Genomic DNA, 12,545 nt, shown 5'->3' with positions numbered 1-12,545 from the left:
ACCCTTAATAAGATTTGTTCGCATAAATAGATATGAATGAACCTCCGTTTTTCATTTAGGGACAAATTATAGGTCATTCAGTGAGATTTCTCAAAACTCGAAACATATTGATTTTTAATAGATACGCGTTTCCTCGAACGAGCGTGTACATTTATTGTAGCTGATGCGCACCACAGCGCACCACAAACCCGCTCTCATCATCATTGTCTGTAAGCTCTGTAAGCTCTATACAAAGCTCATTTCCACTTTGTTTACATTTAGCGATTCATCGTTGGGAAGAGCCCGATAGCTGAACTCAGAAAGTGGTTTTTGTTTATATCAATAGTTAGCAAATAATTATAAGATTTTAAACTTTTTTAGACCATCTTTTTGGCTAAATGTATTATTTGTATGGGAGTTCATATTTATGATGTGACTATTATCAAGACAATTAGATTCATACATTCAAATTCTATAATTAAACAGTAGTACAAAAGGAATGGATTGTGTTGATAATTTGCCCAGGATTAGCGCCACTGTTCCGGAACGATACCCATGCAGCCAATGTTCATCCGTGTTTCGAGGGAAAGCATTCCTGGCTCGTCATATTAATCAGCAACATCAACCAGTGAAGGCATACCGATGCACCCACTGCGATGCTGCTTATAATTTGTTGAACAATTTGTCTATTCACCGGACCATCCATACCACCGGAAATCCGCCGTTTAAATGTCCCCAATGCAATATCACATTTCGTCGCCACGCTGCCCTGGTGGGTCACATCGAGAAGCACTACGTCAGTGAGGATCATATCTGTGCCATATGTGACGGCGTGTTTCGAACGCTGGACGAACTGAAGGCACACGTGTACGAAGGCCATGAAAATGGACTGCGACGACAGAAAAACAGTTTTAGAATTGTTCCAACGCAGCACAAGAAGGACTTCAAATGCAGTCTGTGTGAGGATAAAGTGTTTTCTAAACGCAGCTTGCTTGAAAGACATTTCCTCATCCATACCAAACGCAAGCCTTTCGCGGTAAGTTTTCTTGTAACAAATTAGAAAGGATAACAGGAGATAATGTTAGCATTAGATGTAACGTTGACTCATCATGCAAATTAATCAATAATTCAGCGATATAACGTCGTTTTGTCTCGGGGTCTCCAGTTCGCCTTGCGTGCAAAGGCGTATGATTGCCAATCCGGAGAAGGCGAGTTCAATTCTCGGTCCGGTCCAGGAAGTTTTCGGGTGGGAAACATTCTTGACTGCCTGGGAATAGTGTATCTTTTGTACTTGCCACACAAGATACATACTCATGCATTGACGGGCATAGAAATCCCGCTTGTGCTGATTCTTTAAATAATAAAAAATACTAGTATCGATTTGTTTTCACAGATTCACAGATTTTTGTAAAAAATAATTTTCATTTTCATGATGCACAAGGGGGTCGCTGGGCCAGGCCACTGGCGTAAATCGAGAATTTTAAATCAGGCCGAAATTTCTTTCCATAATACACCGATGAAGTAGGGAGTGGGAGTAGGCATCGCAACGTTATTAGCTCTGCTGCTCTTAAGTGGGGGATGGGGTGTGGGGTTTCATTGATCATAGACACTGTGGGGAGAATTTTGATTTGCGTATAGTGAAGTCAGTTGTGATTTACCTTGCTTCTGTGGTATCCTTGTTGGATATGTTTCAATAGCTTTTATTTTTGTCTTACCACGCTGTGATGTGTCTGTCACCGACAAATTCAAGAAACAGAACTCATTAACCAGCTCGATTTCGTCAGCACCGATATCAACTCGTAGAAGCTGGCTAACTCTGTCTCTTGCGTCTCCTCGTATTGGAGTTGCGGATAATAACGATATTTGGGGTCTTCCAATGCTTTGTTAAGGGTTATAGCTCGCAACTATTAGTGGATGAAACAAAGGGATGAAGAAGATGATTATTAGTACTGAAAACATGCATCATGCAAGTGAGAAATTCATTGTAATATTCTCACGACGATTACTTAGAATAGTGAAGATATATATTTGAATATGTCAAGGGAATTGTGATAAATAATATATGTTTCCGTGTAATCTGATTAAATTATATTCGATATCATTTCAAAATAAAAGTATATGATTAATGTGTGTAGTCTCGAATTAGTGAAAATGCTATATGAAAAGAAAAAAATAAATAGTAGTTTGGTGTGCGGATCGGTGATTATAAATCGGCATTGTCCATCCGAACACGATTCATGCACGAAGTGTGTTTGTGTTCAGTAGGGGCAGATGTTTGTGTCTTTCAATGACTTTTTTCTGCTTAATTGGCCAATTTCACCAGTCTTCTGATTGGCATTATTGGCATTACATCCCCCTTTGGGACATTGCCGCCTCGCTGATTAGTGTTCATTCAGCACTTCCACAGTTATTAACCACGAGGTGTCTAAGCCAAGTTACCATTTTTGCATGCGTATATCATGAGGCTACACGATGATACTTTTATGCCAGGGAAAGTCGAGACAATTTCCAAACTATTACCTATAGCGGCACCGGGAATTGAACCCAGCCACCACCAAAATGGTCGTGCTTTATAGCCGCGCATCTTACCGCTATAGGCTAAGGAGGGCCCCAACTTGGTAGGCAAGTATATCCGGAAAATCAGGTCACGCCTCAATATATCAATAAAATGAAGCGTAAGGACAGACATTCTAATTTCCAGATTAAGTTCATTTTCGATTTCTTGCAAAGTAGGAAATTATATTTTTTAAATTAGCTTTACCACATATTTTTCAATCGTTTCAATCGTTCGAAAAGAATCGAAACATTAAGAATCATTCAAAATATTTCTGAATAATTCCGAATATTTCGAAATCATCCACTGTAAAAAAAGGACGACATTAAAAAATAGCTGACCAAAATCCAGTTTAAGGCAAACGAGGGAAAATTTGTTCGGATTTCGGTCCTCACGTACTTTAAGGTTACTTTACAGATCAGGAGCTTGTCTGAAATCTTCGCATCTATATGTGTCCACGGGAATTAAATTTCGGTCTGATTTAAAATATAATCCAGCGGAAATCTTCGTGATTTCGAGCTGTAAACCAGTCTACAAATTAGCCAGTATTTATTTTATTGCATGAGTCCCGCCTTTTCGTAAGCAATGGACAACGCCAACCATGTTTATGGGAACAAATAAAATTACATTTTATTAATGTTCTTTCCTTGTTGAGATTCTTGTTATTTTTATCCGCAGATTATCCATCACTTATATTGATTAAAAAGTGTTTTAGCACGGGAAATCAATCATCCCACCCTATTGTTTTTTTTTTTTTAATTTGTCTTTTGACACATTTTCCTTCTTTTTTTATATCTCTAATGCCCCAACCGGCTTTAGAGAGTACTTTGACTATTTTTTTGTTATTTTCAATTGTTCAGGGTTGGAAAAGTTTCTCATATTGGTCAGTAATAAACTATCTGGAAAAACCTGGAAAATCTAGAAATATCAGGGATTTTTTCCCCACCTGGAAAATACCTGGAATTATTAGGGAATTCCTGACATAATCAGGGAAATTTCAATACCCGGTGATCATGAGTGAAATTCTCTCAAAAGATGAAAAAAATCCTTGAAAATATTTGAATAAATATACCAATGAAATCTATTGAAAATGTATGTAGAAAACGTTGATGGGTCGTTGTTCCGCAAAAAACGTTTTGCCATCTTCTAAAGAACTCCTGGAGAATTTCCGAAGCGATTCTTGGTGAAATCTAGGAATTTATTCGGGAAATCAATTAGGGATTGCTATGTAAATTCTTTCCCTCGGAAATTCTGTTGGAATATATTAAAAAATACTAAAATGGTTAGGATTTTTCAAAGCAATTCCTGGAGGAACTTCCGAAGGAATTGCGGGATCAGTTTTCCAAGGAATTATTCAAAGAAATCACTAAAAAAAATGTCCATAAGAATGATTAGCAATTTTATATATTATTTCTGGAGAAATTTCCAAGATAAAAATCGTAAAGCATTCCCGGTGGAATTTCAAAACGAATTTCCGGACGATTTTTCGTATGGTTTCCTTTAGAAATTCCCTAAAGGGAACCTAAGGGGATTTTCAAAAAAAAATGTGGAGTGATTTGTGAAGCATTTTTGCTAAAGGAATTCTTGAAAGAATAGCCGAAGGATTCCCGAATGGATTTTTCAAAGGAGTTTCTAAAGGTATTATCGAAGTATTTCCAAAGAATTCTTAAAAGCAAAATATCCGGAAAAACTCCTCCAGGTGTTTTCTGAAGTTTTCTTCAAATACCTCTGAATGAGTATGTATGTATGTATGTAGTTAGCCACCATCCTGGCTAGAGTCTTGCTCTGCATGCGGTTCCACTTGACAGTAAGGCCAAGTTTCAATATAATTTTGAATTCAACAAATTGCTGTATGAAGGGCCAAAAATGGGGGTGGTGGGCCTGTAAGCAGAGACACTTACACGAAACCCACGGGAAAATGAGAATCTCCTTCCAGCAGAATGATCCAACAAAAATAATAATGAATTTTGCAATACTTGTCAAGCTTTCCACGGGATGGTTTGTTTGAAGAAGGGCGCGTCAACTGGTTAACAACTGTTGGAGATAAAAGTAATAGACGTGAACGACTAATACTTTCCTTCCTTGACTCCGATTGGCTACCACTTCATTGTCCAGTAACTTCATTGATGCCCTGATGCACCCTCCCAAACCCATCATATATATTTACAGTCGAATCGGCAATATTGTAAGGAAAATACAGGCATATGAAGAGAATATATGAAATAGTTATATGGTAGAGAATCCTAAAAGGCTACCGTGCTCCAAGAGGAAGGGCTGAAATTACTATTCCGGTACCTCGCTTATCGGATCATGGCTCGTCCATTCCATGTGCCGTACTCCGCCGATCGGACTCGCCAACATCATCTATCGTATTGTCCAGTAGAATCCAAATCTGGCGCCATATTTATCGGCCGTCTTCTATTGCTGCCGTTTTCAGCATACACTGGTCTTGATGGGAGGTTCACCGACTTGAATTAGCCTCATAAAACAACTCAAATACCTCTGAATGAGTTCCTAAAAAATCCCAAGGAATTTAAAAAAAATATCCGAAGCATTTTCTGAAGGTTTTTACAGTAAAGCAGTAATAAAACGCTAGTGGAGCTGTAACCATTGAAATTATTCTGCCAAAATATGCTTCAATAAACTTAATACCCTATTCAGATTACGATTATCGTAATAAATATCGTGTTAAAGCGGAGAAATAAAATTCAATGTATGGGGATGGCATTTGTTGTTTATCATGATATGTATGATCATAAATGGCGAAATCTGAATAGGCTATAACTTGGTCGTTCGGCACTTATAGTACCGGTACCTTGGCTCCTAGGTCCAAGCAAAGTAGATGTTGGTCACAAACTAGAACAAACTAGATGTTGGTCACGCCAACAGGTATAAGGACGTTAGGCATAAAGGATGTTAAGCATAAAATGAACCAAAAACAGCCCACGACATAAAGAAGGTATTATGCCTAACGCCATGGACCCAGCAATCTCATATTTTTGCATCAACACATTTCCTGAAGGAGTTTTCGTAATTAGTTCTGAAGGATTTCCTGAAGAAATTTCCAAACATATTTCCGGAACATTTCCTTAAGAAGTTTTCTTAAGTTTCTTAAAAAAACAGCTGAAATAAAATTCAAAGAGATTTCCAATAGAATTCTTAACTAAGTTTTCAAATAAATTCCTAAAAAATTCTTCTTCTGAAGAAATCTGCAAAGTATTTTATAAAGGTACTTCCGAAGGATTTTCACAAAACATTTTCGAACAAATAGCTAAAGGAATTTCTGAAACAATTCCTTGAGATGTTTTCTAAAGTTTTGGGTAAAGAAATTTTCAAATTAAATCCTGATGGAAGTTCTGAAGCAATTCTTAAAATCTGGAGGATTTTCCGATGGAATCTATGGAGAAATTTTCAAAGGAATACCTGGAGTAATTTCCTATGTGATTCCTGAAGGAATTTTGATTGAATGGCTGAAGCAATTTCTGGGTAAACTTGCGAAGGAATTCCTAGAGGAATTTCTTAAATAATTTACAACATTGTTTTTGTGAAGCCACCAAAAAATTCTTTAAAAAAGTATTTTTCGCAATATTTACTTTTTTGAATTGATTATTTCGCTGTTTAAATCTAAATATGGCACGTTTGTTTTTACCTGGAAATTAATGTAAAACACCTGGAAAAAAAACCTGGAGAATTCAGGGAATTTTGTTTTTGTTAAATTCTATGAGAAGTTAAACCGTTCTCGTAAGAGCCACATGCCACAGCCCGATATGTGTAAGGACATAAGCGGGAACCTTCTTACAAACGAGCGTGAGGTGATCCAAAGGTGGCGGCAGCACCGAAGATCACCTGAATGGCAATGCGGCAGACAACGGTGGCGGTATGGCAATGAACGTAGGAGCACGCGCGCAGGACATACGACTTCCAGCAACGAATCGCCAGGAAATCCAGGAGGAGATCGGCCGGCTGAAAAACAACAAAGCTCCTGGAGTTAACCAACTACCTGGAGCGCTGTTTGAATACGATGGTAGGGCACTGGCTAGAACGCTGCACTGGGTAATTACCAAGGTTTGGGAGGATGAGGCTCTGCCGCAGTGTGGATGGAAGTGGATGGAAGGTAATTTGTGTCCCATCCACAAAAAGAGTGATAAGCTGATTTGTAGCAACTACCGTGCAATCACATTGCTGAACGCCGCCTACAAGGTAATCTCCCAAATTTTATGCCGCCGACTAACACCAATTGCAAGAGAATTCGTGTGGTAGCACCATGTGTGATTTATGGGTGAACGCTCTATTTATTGCAGAAATGCCGCGAATACAACGTGCCCACAGATAATCTATTTATCGACTTCAGAGCCGCATATGATACAATCGATCGGGACCAGCTATGGCAGCTAATCCACGAACACGGATTTCCGGATAAACTATACGACGATGGATCGGGTGATGTGCGTAGTTCGAGTTTCAGGGGCATTCTCAAGTCCCTTCGAAACGCGCAGAGGGTTACGGCAAAGTGATGGTCTTTCGTGTCTGCTATTCAACATCGCTTTGGAAGGGGTAATACGAAGAGCAGGGATTAACACGAGTGGTACAATTTTCAATAAGTCCGTCCAGCTATTTGGCTTCGCCGACGACATAGATATTATGGCACGTAACTTTGAGAAGATGGAGGAAGCCTACATCAGACTGAAGAGGGAAGCCAAGCGGATCAGACTAGTCATTAACACATCATCGAAGACAAAGTACATGATAAAAAGAGGTTCAAGAGAAGACAATGTGAACCACCCACCGCGAGTTTGCATTGGTGGTGAGTCACCACTGGTGACGAAATCGAGGTGGTAGAAGAATTTGTGTACTTGGGCTCACTGGTGACTGCCGAAAATGATACCAGCAGAGAAATTCGGAGACGCATAGTGGCTGGATATCGTACGTACTTTGGACTCCGCAAGACGCTCCGATCGAATAGAGTTCGCCGCCGTACCAAACTGACAATCTACAAAACGCTCATTAGACCGGTAGTCCTCTACGGACACGAGACCTGGACGATGCTCGTGGAGGACCAACGCGCACTGGGAGTTTTCGAAAGGAAAGTGCTGCGTACCATCTATGGTGGGGTGCAGATGGCGGACGGTACGTGGAGGAGGCGAATGAACCACGAGTTGCATCAGCTGTTGGGAGAACCATCCATCGTTCACACCTCGAAAATCGGACGACTGCGGTGGGCCGGGCACGTAGCCAGAATGTCGGACAGTAACCCGGTGAAAATGGTTCTCGACAACGATCCGACGGGCACAAGAAGGCGAGGTGCGCAGCGGGCAAGGTGGATCGATCAGGTGGAAGATGGCTTGCGGACCCTCCGTAGACTGCGTGGTTGGCGACGTGTAGCCATGGACCGAGCTGAATGGTGAAGATTTTTATGTGCAGCGCAGGCCACTCCGGCCTTAGTCTGTTAATAAATAAATAAGTCTTATTACAAGTGAAGACATTCCACTAAAAAGCTCAAAATATTTTTCTTACCACATTCATTTCATTAATCAAAGTGAAAATTATGTGCGGGCTGAAAATTGAAATAAAAATTTTAGATATCATCTTCTCCACTTCTTGTTTTTTTTGCTGATACGGATATGCGAAGAGGGGCAGTAAACCATGTCTAATTAAGCTGAAATATGCCAACCCCCTTTTTTTGAATATTAAAATAGTAGTTTGTGCAACAAGTTGCAGAAAGATGATTTTTTTCAGCACGAGTTGTAAATTTTACGAGTGCTGAAAAAATGTTGTTTTGCAACGAGTTGCACACGCTATTTTTTGCAATGACAAAAAATGGACTTTAATTTGATAAATCTGTACCAAAATTGAACAGTCTAATTTGCTCCACATGATCATCCTTGCCAATAAATCATGTTGCTGCAGAGAACAATCAGATTCCATGTTACCGTGCCATATTGTACAGTTCGATAAGCCGTGAAGCGATAGATGTACTTGGCTTTGAATATTTTTGATTTCATGGCCACCAAACTATTTCATTTATTACGCGTTGCAGAGAATTCACTATTTGAACACTTGATCAAGCTAATTCAGCAAAATGTAATCAAGTCACTACTGTTCTAATGTTGGTTTTTCATTATATCACCCAAATGAGTGTTATAATGAATATTATACAACCCATTTGAGTTGCATAATGTACATTAAAGCACCCATTTCGTTGGTATGGAAAAGTAGGCCGTTTTGTCACAAGACGAACTGTAAACCAGATCAGGAATTGCAAAAAAAAAACGTATTTTATACCTATACCCATTTCTTCTATGTTCACTTGATACAGCTTGTCATTCAGGCGAGTACCAGACAAATATTTTGAGCTTTTTTTAAATGGAAAAAAATAATAAACATAATCAATTCATATAATCAAAATATACTAATTCTATAAATATAATAAATAATAAATGACTCATCATATTTATGCGCAGTTTAACCATTCCTATACAAACAATAAACCATATTATAGATTATTTTTCTAAAGAAAAGTATTCTTCTCTACCCAATTTCTAGTGTGACACCTGCGGAAAATCCTTCAACCAGAAAAGCACACTCAAGACTCACTCGCTGGTGCATACCAAAATCCAGGAATTTACCTGTCTCCTGTGTGGCTTGAAATTCTCGCAAAAGGTCAATCTACGGGTTCACATGCTTCGAGTGCATCCAAAACGAACCACATGCCTGGAAGGCAAGCAACTGTGTCCATTTTGTCCGTGCATATTCAAGAAACTCGGTAGTTTGAATGCCCACAAAACAAAAAGACATGCTGCTCTGTTGGCCGAAGCTTCCAAGGACCGTAATATTCCTGCAGAACCTACGTCGTGCGAACCAGTTTTAGGCATTCTCTATAAGTGCGGCAGCTGTGGAAGTGCATTTCCGGAAATGGCCGAACTGAACAATCACATGAGAGAACATACGAAAGACATTGATGGAACTAATCAACAAGCATCGGAAATAGTACAGCCCATTGTGCCCAGTTGCAATCGGCAACACTTACAAGGTCCCAATGAACAAAGACGCCACGCTTGTGATGTATGTCCCGCAGCGTTCAAAAAATCCAGTCATCTTAAACAGCACATAAAATCTCATTACGGGTTGAAAGGCAATCGTTGCAACATTTGCAATAAAACATTTACCACAAGCCACACTCTGAAGGTGCATTGCAATAGCCACAACCAAAATTCACAACTTCAGTACAAATGCGACCAATGTGCGAGAAATTTTAGTCTCCAGTCGAGCCTTCGAAGACATCAAAAGCTTCACGAAAACCCTGATAGGTTCTATAAATGCCCCTACTGTGAGCGAATATTTAAATGGTTTCAGAACTGCAAGTCGCACATCAAAGCCAATCATGCAGAAGCCGTGGAAGATCTTCAGAGTCCAATAGTTGCTCCTTCACAGCTATTACAATCGGACACCATTCAAGCTGCTACTGAGCCTGATGTCGGAGAAGAAATGCTCATCGATCTGAGCAATTTGCCGTGCAACGTAACCATGGTGGACATCAGCAATTTGACGAACTGTATCGTAAAAATCGACGACCAGCTGTACGAGCTTCCGGTGCAGATAGAAACGGACCATCCATTGAATGAGGGTATTGACTTGAGTGCGTTAAATTCGTCAGATCAAGTGATTATTCAAAACGAAGACGGAATCGCCATAGACATTGCGCCACCGGAAGAAGCAAATGAAGAAGTGAATGATTTTGAGGAGACATTTGAATCGGAAGAAAGTAATAACGCTGTGAAACGTGCGCTCAAACCAAAAGAAAGGAAAACTTCTAATAAAACAGAGCAGGATCTTTTTGAGGAAGTCATCCAAGATGGGAAGAAAAAGTACAATTGTAAAGAGTGCCAAAAAGTGTTCAAAAAGCCAGTGGATTTACGAAGACACATTCGAAGTCATACAGGTTAGTTGCTTTTTCAGTTTCACATCAGCTTTTTTGATAATGACTGATGAAGCAATATTCATTGGAATTATGGGATTCTTTAATGATTTCTTACATCCACAGGAGAACGCCCGTTCCGATGCGATCACTGCTCAAAGTGTTTCACCCTCAAAGCCGTCCTCGGGGCGCATCTCAAAACGCACGAAGCTCGTCGAGAAATGTTAACATGCCCGGAGAAGGAATGTGGCGGCCGATTTTCCAGCAAAACAAGTCTGGAGCTGCACCGCCGCATCCACACCGGCGAGAAACCGTTTCAATGCGGTGTCTGTACGCTCACGTTCCGAACATCAGGTCACATGCAGGCACACATGACTTCTCATGCACGGATGGCCAAGCGGCGAGAGCAAAACAATTATGATTTTATGTACCAGAAATGAACAATGGGTACAGTTCATATAAGAGACGTAAGGTACAGTGGGGCAAGTGGGTAAAGGAAATCGTATATTTCATGTTCATCAAGTCATAAAAGTTGAACATAATATTGAAATTGATCATATTTATGACATAACGAATCATCTATTCAATCTTTATATGCCTGCGAGCAAGATCTTTGAAAAATACCTTCCAGATACAAAATATTTGGAAAACAAAAAAATCGGTTTCAATTTTTCACTTGCCCCACATGTGGGGTAAGTGAAAAAACAATTTAAAAAGAAGATTTTTCAATATAAGAACACATTTTCTGTTCATATACTTCATGCAAATGATAATTATACTGAATAGAGCATAACTATGATCTGTTGTGATGCTTTTTGACACTTCATGATAGTCAAAGGGCACTAGAGTGCCTCCATTAAATGATTTTTATGTTTTTATGTTTTCTTTACTTGATTTTTTTTAGATCTAATATATCATCTCCTTTTGTGTGTAACACTACTTTCTATTTCAGGTTTATAGTAAGATAATGAACCTTGGCGATAATGCAGAGAAATTATCTTTGAAATATTCATCAAACCTGGAATCATATTGTGTTTCAATAACACTCCACTTATGATTTTAGTAGAAGAGTCTACATTAACAAATAAATAAATTTTATAAATTTCAACTAAATAAATCATAATTGTTGATATATTTGCAATAGTAGTGATTATTGTATTTAAGCTATATAAATTACATTTTTTCACGAATTATTTATCAAACATGGATTATTTAAAACACTGACACGCTTGGCACTTTGGGTTCCTGATTTAGTATTACCACGTATCACTGTAATAACCAAAAGCCTTCGAATGAGTTCGAATTGGTATAATTTGTTTATATACCCTTAATAGAACTTATTTGTGTTTGGGAAAATAGAGAAATGCATTCAGTGTCGGAAAATTTTCACTTGCCCCACCCATGGTAAAAAACAATTTTTGACAGGCAAAGCAAAAAAATATTTTTTTCAAAATTTTTGATGTTCATATCAATATTTTTGTGGCTGGAATTCAGAACTACAAAGAGAAACAACTTATCAATGCACTAATTGAATGTGTTATGGAAACCAACATAAAAAAATATTTGTATTTATTGACACGCAAAACAACTTGTGCAAAAGTTAAACTTGAAAGGTTAATAAACTTTTACTCTCTCATGTTGAAATGGTCCATTATTTCATGTTCCACTTATTCAATGCATTGATTTGAATGGCCTTGTATGATTGTGAAGTGAAATTGAATAATTCTGTGCTTCATCAGTGAAATACTTGGGGTTTTTTCACTTACCCCATTTACCCACTTACCCCACTGTACCTTACCAAAAAGGCTGTATTTTTCTGAGGTCTTTGCAAAAAATACAAAATAAGTAGATCTAAAAACTCGTCTTTTCTTTGACATCCACTATTATAGAGTGTACTAGTTAGTTACCATTGGCCAAAAATGTTTTTGATCATTTAGTAATTTGGATTCGATCATTTAGTAGTTTATCAATAACTAATTCCAGAGGCTAAATTTCCAAATGAAAATTTAATTTGAGATTGTGAAGGTTTTATAACAACTCGTTAGGATAGTAAAAATATTAAATTGAAATTATGATCGTCATGTGAAAGCGAAAACA

General features: G+C 38.5%; 1 protein-coding gene across 3 annotated transcripts; it reads left to right on the top strand.

Moving 5' to 3' along the window:
* Positions 1-265: 265 nt before the first annotated feature.
* On the top strand, positions 266-12,231 carry LOC134213146 (zinc finger protein 91-like). 3 transcript variants are annotated; one of them, XM_062691790.1, is made up of 5 exons: positions 290-302; positions 466-1,015; positions 9,077-10,472; positions 10,575-10,920; positions 11,401-12,231. In XM_062691790.1, exons 2-4 carry the CDS (start codon positions 479-481, stop codon positions 10,886-10,888), a joined length of 2,247 nt encoding a protein of 748 aa, XP_062547774.1. In that variant the 5' UTR covers positions 290-302; positions 466-478; the 3' UTR covers positions 10,889-10,920; positions 11,401-12,231. The 3 variants fall into 3 exon arrangements, with proteins under 3 accessions (XP_062547771.1, XP_062547774.1, XP_062547772.1); XM_062691788.1 differs by lacking the exon at positions 290-302 and adding an exon at positions 305-324; XM_062691787.1 differs by having other exon boundaries at positions 266-1,015.
* The last annotated feature ends 314 nt before the right edge of the window (positions 12,232-12,545 follow it).

The sequence above is a fragment of the Armigeres subalbatus genome, chromosome 2, assembly GCF_024139115.2.
Source record: "Armigeres subalbatus isolate Guangzhou_Male chromosome 2, GZ_Asu_2, whole genome shotgun sequence".
NCBI lineage: Eukaryota > Metazoa > Arthropoda > Insecta > Diptera > Culicidae > Armigeres > Armigeres subalbatus.
This window is presented reverse-complemented; position numbering and strand designations above follow the sequence as displayed.